Source organism: Pelobates fuscus, chromosome 10, assembly GCF_036172605.1.
Source record: "Pelobates fuscus isolate aPelFus1 chromosome 10, aPelFus1.pri, whole genome shotgun sequence".
Lineage (NCBI taxonomy): Eukaryota > Metazoa > Chordata > Amphibia > Anura > Pelobatidae > Pelobates > Pelobates fuscus.
In genome coordinates this window covers 18,593,525-18,616,816 of record NC_086326.1, presented here as the reverse complement: position 1 = coordinate 18,616,816, position 23,292 = coordinate 18,593,525, and the positions used below count along the sequence as shown (strand labels likewise).

General features: G+C 39.6%; 1 protein-coding gene across 1 annotated transcript in view; it reads right to left on the bottom strand.

Annotated features, from left to right (window-relative positions):
• HPSE2 (heparanase 2 (inactive)) overlaps window positions 1–23,292 on the bottom strand; it is a 220,444-nt gene that overhangs the window by 35,594 nt on the left and 161,558 nt on the right. The window contains exons 7-9 of the mRNA XM_063435333.1: window positions 14,295–14,388; window positions 11,327–11,433; window positions 6,677–6,791 (exon numbers count right to left, since the gene is read on the bottom strand). Of these exons, the coding sequence (XP_063291403.1) occupies window positions 6,677–6,791; window positions 11,327–11,433; window positions 14,295–14,388 (316 nt within the window). The remainder of the gene's footprint in view (window positions 1–6,676; window positions 6,792–11,326; window positions 11,434–14,294; window positions 14,389–23,292) is intronic.

Below are 23,292 nucleotides of genomic sequence, written 5' to 3'. Positions count from 1 at the left end.
CTATATATACTAGGCTCTGGCGGTTCGGGAGGAAACTACTGAAGGAGGTTTAAATACACTTGGTTTCCTTACAGTGAGCTCTTCCATTACTGCCCCTCGCACGCCCTGCAATGATGCCCGGAGCTGGGTTATAACGGCACTCTGGTCCTTGCCTCACTAAACAGGTCAGGTGGGAGCAGAGCAGAAAGACTATGAAGATAACAGCACCAACACTAGACCCCGGGCCCAGTAAAAGGATCCATTTCAAGGATCCAAAAATAATATTAGGATAAAAAAAAAAAAAATGGTGAGTTTGTGTGAGAGATTGTGTATGTGTCTGTCAGTGAATGTGCCTGTCACTGAGTGTGTGCATCAGTGTCCTCTGCGTGGGTGTGTCAGTGTTCTCTGTGTGTAAATGTGTGTTAGTGTTCTCTCTGTGTAAGTCTGTCAGTGTCCTCTGTGTGAAAGTGTGTCAGTGTCCTCTGTGTGCAACTATTATGTGTGTCAGTGTCCTCTGTGTGTAACTATTATGTGTGTCAGTGTCCTCTGTGTGCAACTATTATGTGTGTCAGTGTCCTCTGTGTGAAAGTGTGTCAGTGTCCTATGTGTGTAACTATTATGTGCGTCAGTGTCCTCTGTGTGCAACTATTATGTGTGTCAGTGTCCTCTGTGTGTAAGTGTGTTTTAGTGTCCTCTGTGTGCAACTATTATGTGTGTCAATGTCCTCTTTGTGTAAGTGTGTCAGTGTCCTCTGTGTGTAACTGTAATGTGTGCATTTATATTTTCATTTTGGGTCTTTTCCTTTAGATTCATAGTTCATACACTCCTCCTTACACATACAATATTCCCATTATGTCATATTTATTTTAAAAATATTCTTCACTACCTTTAATCAGGCTTGTTCCACAATATAGGAATAACTTAAAGGGACCCTGTAGGCACCCAGACCATTTCAGCTCACTGAAGTGGTCTGGGTGCCAACTCCCATCACCCTTAACCCTTCAAGTGTAATTATTGCAGTTTTTATAAACTGCAATAATTAACTTGCAGAGTTAAGTCCTCCTCTAGTGGCTGTCTACCAGACAGCCACTAGAGGAACTTCCGCCTTCTTAGGCGACATTTGGTCATCGAAATGACGCTGGACGTCCTCACGCTATGCATGAAGACCTCCAGCATCTTTGGAATTCCCATAGGAAAGCATTGAACAACGCTTTCCTATGGGGAGGTCTAATGCGCGAATGGCCATTTCCGCGCATTAGGTCTCCCCCACTGGCGGACGTGGGACATCGGCGCTGGATTCAGGTAAGTGTCTGAAGGGGGGAACTCCAGGATTCTATAGTGCCAGGAAAACATGTTTGTTTTCCTGGCACTGGAGAAGCCCTTTAAATATCAGTGTCTACACATTTCAATTGGAATTTTAATTAATAGAAATTACTCTGGAAGCAGGGGTACTTAGAATTTGTTTTAGATGTGCAGGGGTATGTCTCTGTAAAAGAAAAACTAAGCTATATCACTAGTATATATAGTATATCACTATATCACTAGTTTATAGGAGACTTGTGGGAACCTCCATTTATTTTCTTTCTTTCTGTTTTTTAAAGATATATTTATAAACCGCTATTATGTGTTCCTTTACTGAAGCCTGTTAAAGCATATTTGAAAGGAATTCCGGTAATTCATAGAGAATGCACTCTGATAAATATCTATATTCTTATACTTTGTAAGAAATTCATCAAATTTTGGGACTGATGCAGTCCATGGCTGATTTCTGAACAATGATTCTTTTGGAACACAACATTTTTTTTTCTATCCGTTTATTTCTGTTATGTATTGATGCTCAATATTTACACACGTTATATAACTGTATAATGCATTATAAGCATATTTACAATGAAGTGAATGCTGGTAAGGCTTGCTGGAATAATGTTAACTGGATTCACATTTAACAGTTGATAACGCCAACTTCAACACTGACTGCCCATATGCACGATTTAACGTAGAAACATAGAAACATAGAATGTGACGGCAGATAAGAACCATTCGGCCCATCTAGTCTGCCCAATTCTCTAAATACTTCCATTAGTCCCTGGCCTTATCTTATAGCTAGGATAGCCTTATGCCTATCCCACGCATGCTTAAACTCCTTCACTGTGTTAACCTCTACCACTTCAGCTGGAAGGCTATTCCATGCATCCACTACCCTCTCAGTAAAGTAATACTTCCTGAAATTATTTTTAACCCCTTAAGGACCAAACTTCTGGAATAAAAGGGAATCATGACGTCACACATGTCATGTGTCCTTAAGGGGTTAAACCTTTGTCCCTCTAATTTAAGACTATGTCCTCTTGTTCTGGTAGTTTTTATTCTTTTAAATATAGTTCTTGGCGAGTTGGAAAGAACAACCAAGTTGAATAATTTTTCCAAGACCTCTTCCTTTGTTTGACAGGGCTTCTTACTAAAATGAGAAGTATTGTGAACTCAAAGTCAATTTTATATTTAAGATTAAAATAGTTGAACTGGAGAAAATTCTCACAGTCAGATATGCCTCTAATTCAGCTATTTAGGTCTAAAATGTGAAATTCCCGTTCATGATTTCCCCTTAAGTGATTAACCCTGTAAGCCCCACAGTCCAGCACTCAATTCAAGACAAACCGTTGTTCAGCAAATAAACTTCAGTCTCTTTAAAAAAAATATGCTTTGTAATTAAAACAAAGAAAGAAGCATTGTCTTCGCTCCAGTTCTACTCGGTGAATCTTCATAATATCAGGTTAGCTCTGGAAGTGTCAGTGCTCGGTAATCAACTCCAGCTGGAAGTAAGCCCAAACTATTTAGCACTCTTACTTTCTGACCTTAGGTCTCACCGCAAAATATCTGCTGACATTTTCGGTCTCACTGTTTCTAGCTATGATAGTTCACGCATCTCAGCTGTTGATTTGTTCCTTCAAGATGAAGCGTTACATTTTGTCTCATGTTTTCTCAACCTTTCAGAGGTAACACTCTCCATCTGCTTTCAACATGTTAGCCTTCACATTAACTAATGTCTCCTATTAGTATTTAAAGAGACCAATCTGGAGAAAGTCTATTTCAAGCAGAGTTCAAACAGGCCACGAGGAGAAGTGCTTCCTACAAGGAGTAACCAGAGAGAATCCTCTGTTGTGAAGCCAAAACACTGGGGAATATGCCAGGGACATAAATTCTATTAGCCTAACTTTTTAGATTATGGCAAAAGGAAGAAGCCAAATTACCGTACAGATCTCTAATGTCTGTGGAGGAACTCTCTGTTTTAGACTAATCTTTATAAATTAAGCAAATAAGCTACTATTATTTTATATTTTAAGGTTTAAGGTTTATACTATTTAGTTTGTTTGCATACATTATTATAATTAATAATTATTAGAATTTACTAGTAGAGGGATAGACAAACTTTGGCACTCCAGATGTTGTGGACTACATCTCCCATAATAGATTCATTAACTCGCAGAGTCCTCGTGACTACTCATGTTTATTGGAGGGTTTTGGTCTTAAACATTCTACTGGTTTTTGCATTCTTTAAATCTAAGGCTGATACTAAGCAGAGTAAGACTTTGGCTACAAATTTTGCGGATACCCTGATAACAGCCCTTCATAGTATCAGCTGCTTCCCAAAGTCAGTTCCAAGAAGTTCAAGTGTTGTGTCATCTCCTGCCTCCATGAGATGCTGGAGATCCTGTGCTTTGGAGCCCCTCATTAGTGGCCTGTTGTTGGTCTCAAGGGTGGTGAATGGCTTATCCGAAGTCACTTTTGGGCATTGTCTCCTGCAGCAACTCTGTTACAGTATAAAATCCGGCTGATGTGATGTGTCCATCAATGTTATCTGTCTCATGTTAATTTTGCTTTTCTTTTTTTTTTTTTATATAATTTATTTCATTTTTAACAAACAGACTTACATAACAATACTATCTACAGTAATATATATATAAAGTGCACAGTGATCTTTTTCCTCCAATAGGAGAGGACATAAGACTAACACATTGCCATATTCCTAATTCATGGTTATTCCACTTATCTTGTGCTCATAACAATTCTTACATGCAGTAAATCCATAATTTTAATTTAAAATAGATTATATTTATCCATATTCATTCGCTTAAATATATAGCACCACTTCTTCACTATTTAACTTCTTACATCTTGATACTGTGATACTGTGATAAACTTAACCCACATTACTTATCTTGTACTCATTACAATTATTACATGCAATAAATCCATATTTTTAATTTAGAATACATTATATTTAACCAAAAGCAAATCATCCTCATTCACTTCTTATCCACTTCTTAACTATTTAACTTCTTACAACTTAATTGCTGTGATAGACTTAACACACATTACATAACAAACACTGTTATGCATTGCAAACCCTACTTGGGGAACATCAGTGGGCCACTATATCATTGACTCATAGAAAAAAAAAATACAATATTATCCTAATTATTTTGTCCAGGAATTTATATCGTCAATCTCTCCATTTTTTTTTCCAGAAATTACTGACTTCTCTAATTTTTACTGACTGATATCCCAAGGCCTCCATATTTAATTGATATTGGACTTGTAAATATAATTGGTTCTGTGTAAAGTTCACACTACTCTTCCAATTCATTGCGATTATTATTTTTATTGCAGCAACAAAGTGAACATATATGAATTTTTCTTTAAATTGTAGTGATTGTAGGTTTAAGTGAAATAAACCATTATGATGGCCTCTAGGAATATTTGTCTCTGTAATATACTCCAATGATTCAAATGCCATATACCAAAAGTTTTTTAACCTTACTACATTCCCACCATATATGACCAAAAGTCCCCTCTTTCTCATTGCATCTCCAACACATTGGAGAATAAGAATTATACATTTTGGCCATTCTGGTGGGAACTAAATACCAACGGTTCATTAGTTTAAATAATACCTCCAGAAGGCTCAAACAATGTGTTATTTTACCTGTCTGGAATAATACTTGGTCCCATTCAGTCTTAGAAATCTGTATATTTAATTCATTACTCCATTTCTGAATATTTACATTTATAATAGGTGCCTCAATTTGTAGAAGAGCACTCCTTGCCTTTGAAACTATCTGCGGTACATTCTCATTTTTTAATAAAGATATCAGATCTTCTATTCCCTCTATGGGTTGATATAACAAATACTGTTTGATGAAACCTCTGATTCTTAAATCATTATACCACTCCTGCCTGGGTAGGGAAAATTCTTGTATCAAATTTTGGAATGGTTTGATTTTATCTCCCAATATTATTTGGTTTACAAAATTGATGCCTTTCCCTATCCATACACTTATATTTAAATCTTTCATCCTTAATTGTATGATACTGAAGTTAAAGTTTCCCAATATTTTATCACCTATTCCGCAATTGGTCCTCAGCTTTTCCCATTCCTTCAAAATTGATTTCAAACAATTATTTGAAGAACACACTTTCTTAATTCTTTCATCTTGTTTAGTTAACCAAATTAATTGATACAGTTTGTCCGTTTCTGTCATCTCCTTTTCTAATTGATACCAGCCCACTTCCTCAGAACTTATAAGTTGCGTTTTATATATATGGAACATCATATTAGCTAAATAGGTTATGTTGACATTTGGAAAATTTATCCCACCTTTCCTACCCTTCTGCATCAAGAGTTTCTTATTCATCCTCGGCCTTTTTCCTTTCCAAATTAAATTATTTATATCTCGTTGTATCATAGATAACCAGGGTTGTGGCATTCCCAAGGGGATCATACGAAATAGATAGGACCATTTAGGTAGTAGATATGAATTAACCAAATTAATTCTACCCCACCAAGATAATTCAGTTTGTCTCCATCTTTTTAATGACTCATGAGTTGATCTAAATGTTTTAAAAAAATGTGTTTGCATCATATCTTTTAGATCATCAGTAAGCGTTATTCCCATATAAGATATTGTGTTTTTATCACAATTAAATTTGTATTTATCTTTTATATATAGACTACATTCTCTAGAAATATTTATAGCAATAAAAGTAGATTTAGTTACATTAATTTTATAATTTGAGATCAAACTATATTTATCTACCTCTTCCATCAAGGCAGTGGTATTATATATCATTGCCAGTTATTGTGTTCTGACTTTATTTGAATGTATATCTGTATGAATCGTGATGTTACCACTCACTTATATTTGAAAAATGTGGGTATTTCCAGTACTTTGATTCAGCTATATTTTGCTTTAACTATTCCAAAACATAAATAAAAAATGAAAAAAAATGAAAAAAATAAAATATTTGCCTGTTGCTCTAAAAAACAACTGTTCATTCATTTTACTAAAAGACATAACATACAAAGGCCTACCATTTCTCACTATTGCATGTTAATGAACTGCTTATATTTCAATACAGTAAAATAATGTGAAATATATTCCATAAAACATGAAGCCAGAGTTTCATTTCATTTAATAATAAATCTCTCTTCAGTTTTGGCAGTCAAGTTATCTCCGTTGATGTATCTGGTGCCCAAGGAGTTAAAAAGTATTTTAGATTCTAACGAAAGGCCCTGCACAGTGTTAGCTAAATATTCCTAAGCTAAGAAGCATTATATCTGGAGTTATTTGCTTTGTAATGAGTTGCATACACCTACATCATCATATATATATTTTTTAAATTATTGCGATTGTGACCTCACCGGCAGCGGGTTAAAGTTTTGATCTACCAGGTGGTTGAAACCGTGATCAAAGAACGAATGTCGGATCACAACGTCAATTCCTTGATTGGCTGACATTCCTAACGTGTTTAGCCACCTAGGAGAAAGAGGACACATTAAGATTAATCACTGGAAAAGAACTGAGTTATTACTTTATGGGTACATTTCAAGCCCCAACACAGGTTTGATGATTAGCAGAAGATAACAGAGCAGACGTACCTGCAAACGTCTGTTTTGTGCTCTGTGATCCAAGCAGCCGTAAATATTTTAAATGACAGATAAAATACACCTTTCCTAGTTTAGCCATTTTTGATTGGGATAAAAGAAAAGAAACAAGAAAGCTTACTTCTGATCTTAAACAAAACAACACATTTTTTTTTTGTTGTAGTTTATATATAAAGCTGAACTCCTCTGCTGCTTAAAGGGGAATCGTTACTTCCCAGGATTTTCAATGTTATGATTACTTATCACTAAATTTAACATATATGTATGATTGACATGTGGACATTTTAATCCAAATTATAAATCCACACGTCTTTATCTTGCAACTGGGTGCCTCCATCTTAGCCCCCTGTCAATCATTGTTATAAGACACTTTGTGCCTTGTCTAAACTGGATTTGATGTAACTTGCTAAATTGTTAATATAAATTTAAAAGATAATGGAGCATCATAAGAAAAGGTTAACACAAGTTATAGGTGATTTCAGTATTTCATTTGATGGTGTAAATTGGAGAGAAAAAAATTACAGTTATCCTTTAACCCATTGTACAGCGCTACAGAATCTGATGGCGCTATATAAGTAATAAAATAATAATAATAATAATAATAATAACAATGAAATTACTACATTATTTCTATCATAATACATTGAACATATGTATGTTAAACAATTAGGCTGTTCCCTATAGAGTGTGACACAGTTGCTTGGCCCACTACTATACGGTCACTTTATTGTGTTTTATGAGTTAAGTAGGACTTAAATTTATAAGATGAGTAGGCCCTTCGAATCTACAGGGTCCAACCTCACGTGACTTTCCGTTTACCTCTATAACAATTCTCAGTCAACAGTTCTTTCAGCTGTTCTTCCCCAATCAATGGGTGCACCGAAAGGCTCTGTCCTTGCGTCTATTCTTTTATGTCTCTATACTGCCTTTGTGTCGGGCCTTATCACTTATCATTGCTTCGACACCAATTTATTTGCAGATAACAACCAGCTCTTCCCTTTTCCCTTCCTCAGACTCGACCTTGCCTCTTTACAGCTTCTCCTTTCTCTCTGCTTAGATGTAATCACACTTCCTACAAAAAAATGTCACTGAAGAGTTTTTTTCTTGTTTCATTTAACCCTCTTCAGGTTTGTAACAAGCTGTTCCATTTTCTGATTTCACCACCATCTGGGTGTTATCTTGGTTTCTTAGCCTTTCTCAAAAATATATCCCTCATTGCCTCCCCTTGGGGTTCCATTAATATCTGAAAGATATAACAGTAGCCTGATACTTAAATATATCGTTTCATTACAGATCACTTCATTGGCATGCCACACAGTGCAGGGATGTCACAAGAAGGGGGCGAGGATTTTTAAAATCTCTTCTTTACCTTTGATCTCTAATTTTGCTTACAATTCTACGAGCCCCATATATAAAACTTTTTATGGTCTGCACACCCCTATCAAACAATGTTCAGCTGACAGATTGCCTTTAACATAACACCTTTAGACTACGGCAGACTTGCTCAAATTACCTCCAGTGGTATCAATTTAAGACCGAAAACAAGCAAACTGAGGTGTTGTGTATAATTTTCAGCTAATAAACGTCTCTGGAACTTGTGATCTACAGAGCAATCTAAACACAAATAATTGTTGTTGCCTGGAGACATCTATCAAGTTGTTGCTATGAGCATCAATTTAAACGGTGCCTCTCTCTAATCCTTTTCTCAGTTTGTTGCTTTTTGCTGCAGATGCCAAATCTCATGCTTTATTGCTTAGTTAAAGGTAAATTGGACAAACCTGGCAACCGATGGACTTTCCCCCAATCCATTCTGTGAAGAACACAGGGGAAAGTGCTCTCTCGATACCTTTGATATCCTTCCTTACATTTTATGCCCATAAGCTCATTAATAAATACCACAGTACACTGATATAAACTCGAGACTAGAAAAGATATAAACAGCTGTGTTGCTATAAAATTGGCCAGATGCTGGGAATTATTTATAGTGTATATTTATAGTAAGGTATGCGTATGCCATCAACTGTTATATATTTCAGTAGGGTTAATGATTTTATGCTTGTTGGAGATTTAACAAACTCAAGGGGCCGGATTAGCAAAAGCTTAAACACAGTAACTTGAGTTAACGTAAGTGTAATAAATGCAATTTGAGGGCAAATTGCTTTTGCATGTGTACAACCAAAGTACTCAGGCACAAGGGGTGATCTTTTAAGGGGGCTACAGTTTAAAAATGCAAATACAGTTCAATTTAGTTTTTCTTTTGCTTGTTTGTTAATTTTTTTCTTTTATAAAATTTGTTTCATAAACTAAACTGTGACTTGCTGTGCACTGAAATCACCTAAATATATATATATATATATTTTTTTTAATTTAAGACAAAATGGGCAATATCTTGGATATATGTTTTTAAACGTATTGAAAACTCCTGCAAACATATTTTTCCCCCTTAGTGTTGGGTGGATCGCTGTACTACTTTCATGAGGTTTATTTGGTCTATGACATGACATACATTGTTTTTTTACTATGGCCCAGCATTATATTTTTGGCATTTCTGCAAAATTACACCAAAATTCTATTTTTTAAAATAGCACAACTCCGTAAAAATCTATAGCAAGTGCAATACTACTATTGATTATATTGTGTCATGTTTTCACAGGTAGACAACAGCCCGTTATCGGTTGTATTGTTAAATCGAGTGAAACAGGCTGTAAGTTCTCACGAGATAAGCAGTGCTAGTGAGACAGCAAACATCGCTGTATTCAGCTAGAATTAATCACGTTTAACCCCTTAAGGACCAAACTTCTGGATTACAAGGGAATCATGACATGTCACACATGTCATGTGTCCTTAAGGGGTTAAAGGTTTCCGATCAGAATGCAAAATCTGGAATTATGCAGGGAAAATGGGTAAACTGATTTAATTAAGTTATTCTCTCAAGTCAGTAACAATCTTTTAACTAACTTCCATGCGCAAATTTTTAAAGACAATCGTGTTTATCGGTAGTTTATTGGTTCTTGCTGAGCCATTTAACAGTTTGGATTGATTTAGTTACAGCCATCAAAAGCTTATGGGTAGCCGATAAATTTCAGCTTGAATATCAAATCTAATGTCTATATTTTACATTAAAAAATATTAGATTTGGTGATTAAATTCTATTTATTGTGGGCTTAATCCCTGGTAAATGGGTTCATCGAATTCGACACCTAAAAGTTGTTGCTAAATGCTATATTTTTCTATTTGCACGGTGGCAGCACTAGAAGTAAGACTCGCTTATCTTGACATACAGTTCAACCAATCAGAGTGCTCTGACTGAGGTTGCGTAATGTGGGAAAGGTAAACTAATTTTGTGATCTGATTTTTACCTTTTTTTTTTTTTTGTATATTTTTTATACGGACAGTCAGACTGGGCCTGATTTTTATCCATTATCTTATGTGTTTATTCAGCGCAGCTGGTATGAAGTTTTATCCTAATTTGTTTTTTTCTCTAAGAAGATTGAAAATCAATTTTACTTTATATTCTGCATTTCCAATTATTTCCCATTCTTTTCTGGCTGACCAATAGTGATGGGACTATAGAAAAGAATTAAGTTTAAATATTGGGGTAGGAGTTTGGGGGAGGATTTTTTTCACTTGTCCCCCTCCTCCTAACATTTTGGCAGAAGGCTTTGTTATCCCTGTTGGTGCCATGGAGGCCATTCTGGGTAGGATACCTGGTGCTCCAGTGTTGTGGCCTGCACTTATATTGGTGCAGATCACTTTAAGAGCTCCCTTACAGCTGCATCACTTAGTCAGTGACTTAGATCACCGGTTGTGGTGCTCTGAGTCATTTAGAAGTGCTTCGGGACCGTGAATACCAGCTCTATTGTCTTTTCTTAAAGTGAACTGCATTGAGAATAGAGGAGCAGGCCACAGTGCTTGCTTAATAAAGATAAATGGTTAACAGCCTGGCAGGAAGATCTATTTACCCCCTCCTGGGTCAGAGAGTGCACCCTAACAAACAGAGACTGGTACCCTGTGAGAGCAAAGGCCACACGCATCCGTCTAAGCCGCTTTAAAGGTAATCTGGCTCTGCTTTAAACCACAAGGTGGAGGGAGATTTATTGGTAATTCATTGATTGTTTTTTATGAAAATATCATAGCAAAGAAACTAATTTATTTTAGCCAGATATAAGCATATCTCCCAGCAGGACCTGCATACATCAAATAAGGAACATGAATAATATGATTGTGTGTATACATCTATCCCAAATAACAAACTCATTGTGCACAATTCAGATAAGTCAATCATTTCTGAGTGACATCACAAGTTATGTCTCAGGACGATGGGAATTGCTATGTATCACAAACTGGAAATATCATCTATCAGATTATTGGGCACTTGAATATTAAACTACAACAATTCTTACTCACAAGAATCCTGCAGCGTAGGTGTCCGATAGGTTGTTAGTACCTCTGGACCATGGGGCTCCAACACCTCCAAGCCATACTTTCTTTCCTGGGGCGTGCATATTTACCACCTGTTCGTATGAGAAGCAGAATGAGGTTTTAGTTTCACACCAAAAACACAATGTATGGAACATAGCAAACTGGCCTTGGAGAAGTGAAACATCAAAAGGAAAAATTGTACTAGAGGTGGGGTCCTTATATATTAAAGAGACAAAACAGCATTGGCTTAGTTAAATCACTTTAATAATGTAGCCCTAGCCACACCCCCTTTAGCTGTGACTCACACAGACTCCCTACACACTTCCTGAGAAAGAGCTTCATTTTTTAGCTTCCCACATTGCACCGCATGTGTAATTTAGAAGTACTTCTCTCCTGCTCTGTTAATTGCCTGCAAGAGCCTGCATAAGACTCCTTTTGTGCGACTATAGTTTGATTAAAAGAACAGGAAATAAGACCTTCTAAAGTAAACACACTGTGCTGTAAACATTAAACTTTTATTTTCAAAGAGGTTGATGTGAGTCACATCCAGGTGAGGTATAGCTAGGGATGCATAAACAACATAAACACAATGATTTAAACACTATAGCATTAGGATACAAAGCTGCATTTGTAACGCTATATTGTCCCTGCCCCTAGTTACAGTTGCAAGAAAAAGTATGTGAACCCTTTAGAATGATATGGATTTCAGCACAAATTGGTCATAAAATGTGATCTGATCATCATCTAAGTCACAACAATAGACAATCACAGTCTGCTTAAACTAATAACACACAAAGAATGAAATGTTGCCATGTTTTTATTGAACACACCATGTAAACATTCACAACGCAGGTGGAAAATGTATGTGAACCCCTAGACTAATGACATCTCCAAGAGCTAATTGGAGTGAGATGTCAGCCAACTGGAGTCCAATCAATGAGATGAGATTGGAGGTGTTGGTTACAGCTGCCCTGCCCTATAAACACACACACACCAGTTCTGGGTTTGCTTTTCACAAGAAGCATTGCCTGATGTGAATGATGCCTCGCACAAAAGAGCTCTCAGAAGACCTACGATTAAGAATTTTGACTTGCATAAAGCTGGAAAGGGTTATAAAAGTATCTCCAAAAGCCTTGCTGTTCATCAGTCCACGGTAAGACAAATTGTCTATAAATGGAGAAAGTTCAGCACTGCTGCTACTCTCCCTAGGAGTGGCCGTCCTGTAAAGATGACTGCAAGAGCACAGCGCAGACTGCTCAATGAGGTGAAGAAGAATCCTAGAGTGTCAGCTAAAGACTTACAAAAGTCACTGGCATATGCCAACATGCCTGTTAGCGAATCTACAATACGTAAAACACTAAACAAGAATGGATTTCATGGGAGGATACCACAAAGGAAGCCACTGCTGTCCAAACAAAACATTGCTGCATGTTTACAGTTTGCACAAGAGCACCTGGATGTTCCACAGCAGTACTGGCAAAATATTCTGTGGACAGATGAAACCAAAGTTGCGTTGTTTGGAAGAAACACACAACACTATGTGTGGCGAAAAAGAGGCACAGCACACCAACATCAAAACCTCATCCCAACTGTAAAGTATGGTGGTGGGGGCATCATGGTGTGGGGCTGCTTTGCTGCGTCAGGGCCTGGACGGATTGCTATCATCGAAGGAAAAATTAATTCCCAAGTTTATCAAGACATTTTGCAGGAGAACTTAAGGCCATCTGTCTACCAGCTGAAGCTCAACAGAAGATGGGTGTTGCAACAGGGCAATGACCCAAAACATAGAACTAAATCAACAACAGAATGGCTTAAACAGAAGAAAATACGCCTTCTGAAGTGGCCCAATCAGAGTCCTGACCTCAACCCGATTGAGATGCTGTGGCATGACCTCAAGAAAGCGATTCACACCAGACATCCCAAGAATATTGCTGAACTGAAACAGTTCTGTAAAGAGGAATGGTCAAGAATTACTCCTGACCGTTGTGCACGTCTGATCTGCAACTACAGTAAACGTTTGGTTGAAGTTATTGCTGCCAAAGGAGGTTCAACCAGTTATTAAATCCAAGGGTTCACACACTTTTTCCACCTGCACTGTGAATGTTTACATGGTGTGTTCAATAAAAACATGGCAACATTTCATTCTTTGTGTGTTATTAGTCTAAGCAGACTGTGATTGTCTATTGTTGTGACTTAGATGATGATTAGATCACGTTTTATGACCAATTTGTACAGAAATCCATATCATTCCAAAGGGTTCACATACTTTTTCTTGCAACTGTATATGCAGGTACTAGTGGCCTCTGCTAAGTGCAAGCATGTTTAATGATGTGCTCACACTATGCTTCCAAAGGACAGTACCCCGGTGTATCCAGGTGCAGTACCCCAGTCAGAACAGTGTGGCAGGATCCCAAAATAAGGACTGCCCTGCTAAAAATGGGACAGTTGGTAGGCCTGCCCTAGCTCTAAAGCCCCTCTAACCCTAACTACTACTAAACTATGTCACTGTGTACAGTGCTGAACCCCACCTTCTCATTATGGCACTGGGTACAGCAATGTCAGGATCTCAAGGTAACACAAACAGAGGTTACAAATAAGGTTTTGGAAGAAAGAAAAAAAAGCTGTGCATCAGCGTCTGCATTAGCTCCTTTCCCTGCTGATCTAATGTGAGAGAACAATGAGCCTCAGTCCTTCCTGCTCTCTTGCCAATTGTCGAGCAATTTATAGCTCATGGAACAAAGCAAAACAGCAAAGGAAAGAAGTACCTTCTGCTCCCACAAACTGCGTAACCTGTGGCTAACAGCAGTACTAAAGGATACAAGGTCCCCGCACGAAAGGTCCCCGCACGAAAATTCCCACCGACAGAAACATTTCGTAGAGTTGTAACGAAAATATTACTTTCAGACTTTATGCATTAGTGGCAACAGAATATCTCCCCATTTCAGAAACTCACTTTCTGAATTTTTCTAATTTGATCAGAAAGTGCGTCCAGTAGTCGGGTTTTCATAAAGTCCATCACTTTCCCCACTCGTCCATCAATATAATAACTAAAAATAAAACAGAAACAAAGTTTAATTAATTGTGCATAGACTCATCCAGTTTTTCAGTGATTTATATTTGATCTAATATTTGTAAACGAAGAACATCTATGAAAGGGTTTATTCACAACACTGCGCAGTGCAGTCAGTAGTCAAGAAACTACCCCAAACTTTGAAGAAAAAAAACTAAAAAAATCTAAATCTTAATTGTGCCCTAAATTATTCTGGCCTCTATTTTTGTGGCCTCAACACAACTGATTTCCTGGAAATAAACTCAAACAAACTTGTAGGTGTTTTCCTTTCTTTAAATGGAAATGCCACCTCTCCAATCCCACCTTTAGAATAGGTAGTGTGCAGAACTCATTATTCATACTTGAATAAACCCTGAAAACCATTGCTAAGGTTGTTAACTGCAGCGAAAATTATCAGGAATTCAAAGTTCAAATTCAAACTTCACATTTAAAGCCAAAATAGACAAAACTATGATTGGGATAACATCTACTAAACAGTGAACCGGCAGTGGCCAACAATCTGTACAACCCTCATTGTTAGGATTTAGCCCCCACCTGCGGCCCAAGTCAGGTGTATGGAGGGACCAGTGCCATGTCCAATCCCAGTAATTTTAGTTTGTGGGCAGCAATAGCTTTTTACCACATGGTTAACCTTTGCAGTGCTACTAGAATTGTCTCTGGCCAAAAAGTATATATAATTATTGTTCGCATGCAAAGGGCATGTAAATGATGAATTGTCAATGTGCATTCTACTGAATGCATATGGTCCTCGATTTTGTTTAAGATCAGTGTTTTGTAAATGGTCTGGGTTCTAAAGTATCTATAAGATTCAGAATTTGAAAGGACTGATTTTAAATTGCATGCGGCTGAATGGTGCCTATTTGGACGGGAGGATGAATTCCGCCAGCCTTTGTCTAGTGAATTGCCATTTTGGTCAGAATTCATTCATTTTCGAAGGATTTTATGCATCTGGACACAATTCAGTCTTTAGTGATGTCTTACAAATCATGCAAAATTAAATGTACAAAATAATTAGCATGTGATTATTCAGCTACAATTTAATAACAATTTGACCATTTAATGTTATGCACTAAAAGGCAAACTGTGTCGGGTAGATGTAAAAAAAAATGATCAATTTCAACCAAATTAAGACAATTCTCAAATGTTGCTGTTCTTCAATGCCTGCTCTATTGTCCTTTTTTTTGTTATTAATTCATCAAAACTCAGATTTAGAAAGCTCTTTCTATTGATTTCCAAAATCACTTGACGAACATTAGTTGTGTTACATTTTAAGCAAATCAAAAAACACTACATGTGACAAGACATTTACTTTTGTGTTAAAAAGTGCACGTTAGTGAAACCAAAAATCAGCGTATTGTATTCTCGTGGATGAACTATAGCTGATCAGTGCTTGTTGCTCCTGGTTAATGCCAGATAATATGAGTCAGTGTACTGTACACAAAATAAAATAAACCATTTGGAATTATACTATTAATAAGAATATCAGCTGCTTCTCCTACTAAGTGGAAAAATATTTTAATTGGACCAAACGTTTAATCTGACATTTTAAGTCTTTGTTCATTTAGACAGGAATTCACTAAAAATGCAAGTATTAAAAAGGTTTTTCAAAAGTAGATGACAAACTTTTCATGTTCATACAGATTAATAAAAAAAATCCCATACATTTAAGCATCATCTGTAAAACATAATTTTTTTTTTAATCTAAAACAAATTCTGTTCACTTTTCAAGGAAATAAGGTAAAACAAACATGTATCTCAGTCAAAGGTATCTAAACATGTGCATTACAGTGCATGAATCAATCACAGGGTTATTCATATTCCTAAGTCAGCTGTGCTTCCAGATCAACCACTTTGGCCTTAAAGGGACACTAAAGGCACCAAAACTTTAGCTTAATTAAGTAGTTTCAGTGATCATGCCCCTGCAGTGTCACTGCTCAATTCTTTGCCACTTAAGAGTTAAATCGCTTTGTGTATACAGCTCTAGTCACACCTCCCGGCATGTGACATACACAGCCTTCGTAAACACTTCCTGAATGTAATGTTTAAACTTCCTTTATGGCAAATTCTGTTTGATTTTGAATTTCCTATATCCTGCTCTATTAATAGGACTGTTAGAGCCTGCAAGAGCTGTGTGTTATTAAATTTTAATTAACAGAGCTGGAGTTAAAACGTCTAAAGTGAGTTAACATTTGATTGAAAATGAAACCATTTTTTCATGCAGGGGGTGTCAGTCACAGCTATGGCTCATTCTGCCTAGACAGAAACAAAAGTGATTTATCTTCTAAATGATAGAAAATTGAGCATGAAAACAAAATAGCTTAATTTTCAATCAGATGTAACTTCCTTTAAAAAAAATAGTTATCTCCTGCTTTGTAAATTGAACTTTAACTACATACAAGAGGCTCATGCAGGGTCTAGCAAGCTATTAACACAGCAGAAGATAAAACATTATAAATTAAACAGGATTTTCATAAAAGAAAGGCAATGCAAGTCACATGCACGTAGATCTGCCTAAGGCTGCATAGATAAAGTGATTTAAAGGGAAACTCCAGTGCCAAGAAAACAATCAGTTTTCCTGGCACTGCAGGTCCCCTCTCCCTCCCACCCCCCAATCCCCGTTTGCTGAAGGGGTGAAACCCCATTCAGTGACTTACCAGAGGCAGCGACATGTCCCACGTCGCTGCTTCTTCTTCCTCCGCCGCCGCTCCTCCTCTGCATTACGTCGGCCGGTGGGTGAGACTGATCCCGCCCACCAGTCAGGGAGACCTAATGTATTAGAGCTCCCCATAGGAAAGCATTGAAAATGCTTTTCAAAGCTTTCATATGGGGAAATGAGCGACGCTGGGGGTCCTCACACAGCGTGAGGACGTCCAGCGACGCTCTAGCACAGGTTTTCTGTGCTATGAAGCAGGAAGTGCCCTCTAGTGGCTGTCTAGTAGACTACCACTAGGGGAAGACTTAACCCTGCAAGGTAATTATTGCAGTTTATAAAAAAAACTGCAATAATTACACTTGCAGGGTTAAGGTTATTGGGAGCTGGCACCCAGACCACTCCAATGGGCAGAAGTGGTCTGGTTGCCGGAAGTGTCCCTTTAATTCCTAAATGACAGAGAATTGAGCAGTGAGACTGCAGAGGCATGGTCAATACACCAAAACTGCTTCATTATGCTAAAGTTGTTTTGGTGACTTTAGTGACTATATATATATATATATATATATATATAGTGTCCATTTAAGGCAAGTAGATCTTTTAATCAAAACTCGCTGTTGATTTCATATGCGTAAAGTTATATATCTGCAGGTGAACTTGTCAGTAAAATACGTTTATTGCTACAGTAAAGAAGTAAAAGTATAGAATATCCCTGTACTTCAAGTTACTGCAAGACAATAATCCCCATAATCCTTTGCAAGCTGGACAAATCTGAAAATTCCAGCTGTGCGCATGGTTATAGTTCATACGCTAATGTAACAATAAGCTCTTAAACTGTATCGTGTCTTCCCAGACGTAGTGACACAGCCGCTTTAGTAGACAGCCTGAGGGGGTAAATAGTCACTAAACAGAAAAAAAGATTTTTGGTTAGCATTTTTATGTATCACTAAACTCAAAATTAAATGGACATTGTCTTCTCGCCTGTCTTGCTTTGAAATAACCCAAATTATGCACCTGCATAGCGTTGGCTGACTGCCCAGACAGGACTGGAAATTGAGCTTGCAAAAAAAGCAGAATGTATTTTAACAAATAACTCAATGCCCGGTACCAGGCGTTGGAGAGACGTGCTCAGTAAAACCAGGAAGCTGCTATAGAGAGGATTTTAAAAACTGAAACGCAATTAGAGTGGGCACTCCAGAATGGAGTTTTCTCCCTGTTTTTTTTTTTTTTTACAGTGCATCATTTACAGTAATTATATATCTCATGCACCTAAAAAAACCCAAGAGGTAGTAACGCATCCACTCACAATGCTCCTTTAACTTTCTGTAGCATTGCTGGACGTATCCCATTAGCAGCATTCTATGGGCATTACAACAGTTCCCTGGGTTGTTCAATTATCACTTATGGGGAGCATCAGCTGAAATACAACTCCCAGACACCCAGCTCATGACATCATTCACCATTTCACCAATTCAATATTGCACAGAAACCTACTTAATTAGATGGTGGTCTACTCTATGAGGGGTGTGACAAACTCCCCTTCCCACGTGAGTTTGCCACGAGCTCCTGGAGGAGCCTGCTTGCCAGCCTCCTGCCCACAGACTATGGGCCCTGCAGGGAAACCTGTAAAAAAAACTAACAAACTTGACCGACCGTTAGCACTGATTTCATGGACCTGTTTTGGGCATAGGACCATGTGCACGGTTGGTCAAAATTATTACTTCCAAGAAATTCCCGAACCCCTGAATCTGTGTGATTTTTGGATTTGTTGGTCACCCAAATCGGGGGTATCAGGGGAGGTAACTGGTTTTTTTTTATGTGTTTCAAAGGTATTTGTTTTTTGTTGTTGTGATATTGTATGTTTTTCTGTGCCTGGAGATAATTGAGTTAGTTCAGTTCCTGACTCAATTATCTCTCAGGCACAGAGAAGGAGTTTGCAACTTGTAACTAGTCCCCTCCCAGGTCCAGGAAAGGGATTATCCTGTTTGTGTGGGAGTGTTAGGGGCGTGCTTAACTGTGTCTGAAATTGTATAAAAGCAGGCCATCTGGCCAGATTATAGCATTCCAACTTGTACTCCCAGAAATGTGTTGTCTGGTTACTGGGAGGGAAAAGGGCTAATCACTAATCACTGTTCAAGTGTGGAGGATTCAACTGGGAAAGTCCTTGTTAGGACTAGAGCTCCCAGGACTGAGTATCGTCCAGTGCCTGGGAGTGGATAGAGTGATTTCCCCATTCGGCTCTAGGAGGGAGCGGTTCCAGGACCCTAATCAAGCCACGGCGACTATGGGCAGAATTGCTGCGGTTTGTCCTCTGTTCCAGCTGGGAAGCGGTCCTTGGTGGAGGTACCCAGCCAGGGGTACAGGGAGCTCCGTTACATTGGTTGGTAGCAGTGGGATGGCTTCCTAGCCTTGGGTGAACGTCCAGAACACCCCTGGGACTCCTGCACATCTTCTAAAGCGGAACAAGCATGGCGCCCAGCTACACTGAGGCAGAGTTTGACGATATGCTGAAGAGGATGCTGGCTTTCTATGGACCCAACCCCTCTGAGAAAAGCATACAGAGCATGAGGAAAATAATGGCCGAGTACCTGAAGCGCACAGCAGAGCTGGCAAGCGAGTTGACACATTGGGAGAGACCGCAGCAGCAGTGTGGGGTCCAGGGAGAGAAAAGTGTTGTCCTTTCTCTCAGCGGCAATGCAAGTTATTGTGAGTGGAGACAACCAGTCTCATTCCCCACCGGCAGTGTGCAGTCCAGGGAGAGAAGCGTGTCACCCTTCCTTCCCAGCAGCAGAGTGTGTTACCAGGAGCGGAGACAACCGGTCTCCCACTCCAGCGGCAACCTGCAACCCCAGCAGAAGAGCTGGCATCAGGGCAGAGCGCAGCTGGCCTCTGCCCTACCTGTCCCATTGCTCCGGAACCTGCCTCCCCACCAGCTCCAGCAGTCGGAGACCTAATCAACTGGTCCTGGGAAGACCCCCATGTGGCAGGTGGAGATGGGACCAAGGTCTCTCCACTGGCCCTCCAGGAAAGCTTGGTAGCCGGCCCAGATCCCCAACCAGTGTATCATATTGGGAGAAGAGATGGTCAGTCTCTCTCCCCAGCGGCAGGGTATCATGCAGCGAAAGGAGACAAATGGTCTCTCTCCCCCGCAGCAGCTGGAGTTACAGGAGTTACAGGGAGAGAAGTATGTCGTCCTTCCTCCCCAGCGGCAGAGTGCGTTATTGGGAGAAGAGATGGTCAGTCTCTATCCCCAGCGGCAGACAGATTTACAGGGAGAGAAGTGTGTCGCCTTCCTTCGAAGCGGCAGAGTGCGTTATTGGGAGAAGAGACGGTCAGTCTCTCACCCCAGTGGCAGTGTATCAGCAGGGAAAGGAGATTGCCGGTCCCTCATCCCAGCAGCAGCAAGCATCCCTGGGAGTGAAGATAGTTGATTTCCCTACCCAGCACAAGGCAGTATTACAGGAAGTGGGGACAATCGGTCCCACTCCCCAGCAGCTGGGCCTGTTGTCCAGAGACAAGACCCTGGCATGAATGGTGCAGATGGGACCAAGGTCTCTGCACCATTTCTACAGGGATGCTGGGCAGCCTGCCCAGATCCCCAACTGCGGAATCCCGTCCAAGATGAGGATGCCAACAGCAGTCTTCCCCAACAGCAGGGTGAGAGCCTGGGAGAGGAGGGTGTCGTCCTTCCCCAGCCACAGCGGGAATGACAGGTAGAGGGGGTAGTTGATTCCTCTCCCCAGCGCCCAATTTCCAACCATGTCCCGGGTGCAGTGAATGGAACTACGGCCTCCACTGACACCCGCCCAACAGAACAGTTGGCATCAGGACAGCATGCAGCTGGCCTCTGCCCTACCTGTCCTTTTGTTCTGGGGCCTGACGACCCCCCCCCCCCCAACTAAGTTGAACCGCTGGCTACAGGGCAGAGCACTGCTGGCCTCTGCCCACCAAGCACGGATGGCTTCATAAGTGAGGTCCAGGGAGAGGGCATTGTCGGTCCCCATTCCCCAGCAGCAGTATGGTCTAAAGGGAGAAGGGACAACCTCTCCCCAGCAGCAGGAGTTACCTCCTAGAGGGGGGAATTGTGCCCTCCATCCCCAGGGACAACTTGGTCCACCTGAGGGGAAGTGCACCTGGGTTATTTCCCCGCAGGACCCTGGAAATACAAATAAGTGCTTGTGGCAGGAGGCCTTCTGGACAACTACACCTTTTGGGAAAGGCCACCAGACTATCACAGACCCAAACTGATTGGAGGTCTAGGGTCTGGATAGTCTCCCCGGGAGAGGGAAGATATGTGACAAACTCCCCTTCCCACATGAGTTTGCCACAAGGTCCTAGAGAAGCCTGCTTGCCAGCTTCCTGCCCACAGACTATGGGCCCTGCAGGGAAACCTGTAAAAGACTACCAAACTTGACCGACCGTTACCACTGATTTCATGGAACTGTTTTGGACATAGGACCATGTGCACGGTAGGTCAAAATTATGACTTCCATAAAAATGTTGAACCCTTAAAGGGACACTCCAGGCACCCAGACCACTTCTGCTCATTGGAGTGGTTTGGGTGCCAACTCCCACTACCCTTAACCCTGCAAGTGTAATTATTGCAGTTTTTTATAAACTGCAATAATTACCTTGCAGGGTTAAGTCCTCCCCTAGTGGCTGTCTACTAGACAGCCACTAGAGGTCACTTCCTGCATCATGGCACAGATTATCTGTGCTAGAGCGTCGCTGGACGTCCTCACGCTGTGTGAGGACCTCCAGGGTCGCTCTATTCCCCATAGGGAAGCATTGAAATTAATTTGCAATGCTTTCCTATGCGGTGCGCCAATGCGCGAATGCGCGGCATTAGGTCTCCTCGGCCGGTGGGCGGGATCAGTCTCGCCCACCGGCCGACGGAGGAAGAAGGTGGAGCGGCGGGGGAGGAGCAGGCAGCGATGTGGGACATGTCGCTGCCTGAGGTAAGTGACTGAAGGGGTTTTCACCCCTTCAGCAACTGGGGATTGGGGGGTGGGAGGGAGAGGGACCCTCCAGTGCCAGGAAAACGGATTGTTTTCCTGGCACTGGAGTTTCCCTTTAAACTGATATAGGTGATTTTTGGATATGTTGGTCACCCAGATTGGGGCTATCAGGGGAGATACATTTTCTGGGGTTTTTATGTGCTTTAAAGGTATTTTGGGGGTTTTATAATAGAGAAGAGAGAGAGAGAGAGAGAGAGAGAGAGTGTGTTTTATATACACCTTCCAGTTCCAAACATAATATTCAATCACAAAATGTATTTTAATACTATGTATTGCATAGCTAGTGTCAGGTGATATAAGACACCAATTAATCAACATGTATTAAAACAATGTATTCACTTTTATTTCATATATAAAAATTATATTATTTAATGCAGACATGAATTGATACCGCGTACAAAATCTCCCAATGTCAAAAGAAAAAAAAAGAAACCTATCGTCTTCTGGCTTTTTAGACTAATCAGTTCCAGAATCATCTCACTTGCATCATGTTTAGTTCTGTTATCCTAATATGAAATGTTCAAAGAACAAGGGAAACTAAAATGATAATTTTAGGATATTCTGTGACAAACTTGAAAATGAGAGGCAAAGATCACTTTTTGGAATTTGAGTTAAAAAAAACCCTATGCTTGTCTGCTTGAAAAAACAGTGATGGCCCAGATTAAATCCATACATTGCTGTAGACTTTGTAAGTAATAACATATTCTGCAGTTCCTGGTTTCTGGGTGTAGGGTAGTTGAACAATATCAGTTTTATGAACGCAGCCAATGCACAGTAATGTTATTTTTATGTATGACATATGACAGTTCACAAGCGCCAACAGTTTCGAGACTTATATTTGTGTAATAGTGGCCAGTAATCTTTCAACACAAAGTGCGCTACAACATTTTTTCCAGCAATAACCTATGACTTTGTTGTGTGTTCAGTGTTTCTAAGCGAATGCTTCAATGCAAAACCAAACTTCAGAGGTCGGACGGAAAGAAAATTCCCTAAAGTAAAATTACCTTTTTAACTTCCCATTTTTTCCTTATATTCAGAATATTTAAGCCCTTGAACATGCTCGTTAGAGTCCAGCTATTAAAACAATATGAATTTTCGAAGAGGCCCGTTGCTGATTAGAACAAATTAATTGACTTAAATAGAAATTCAAGACATAATCCTGAGCTCCTGTGAGGTTTTTAGGAATGAAATAGAAATCTGTTTGTAATTCTTT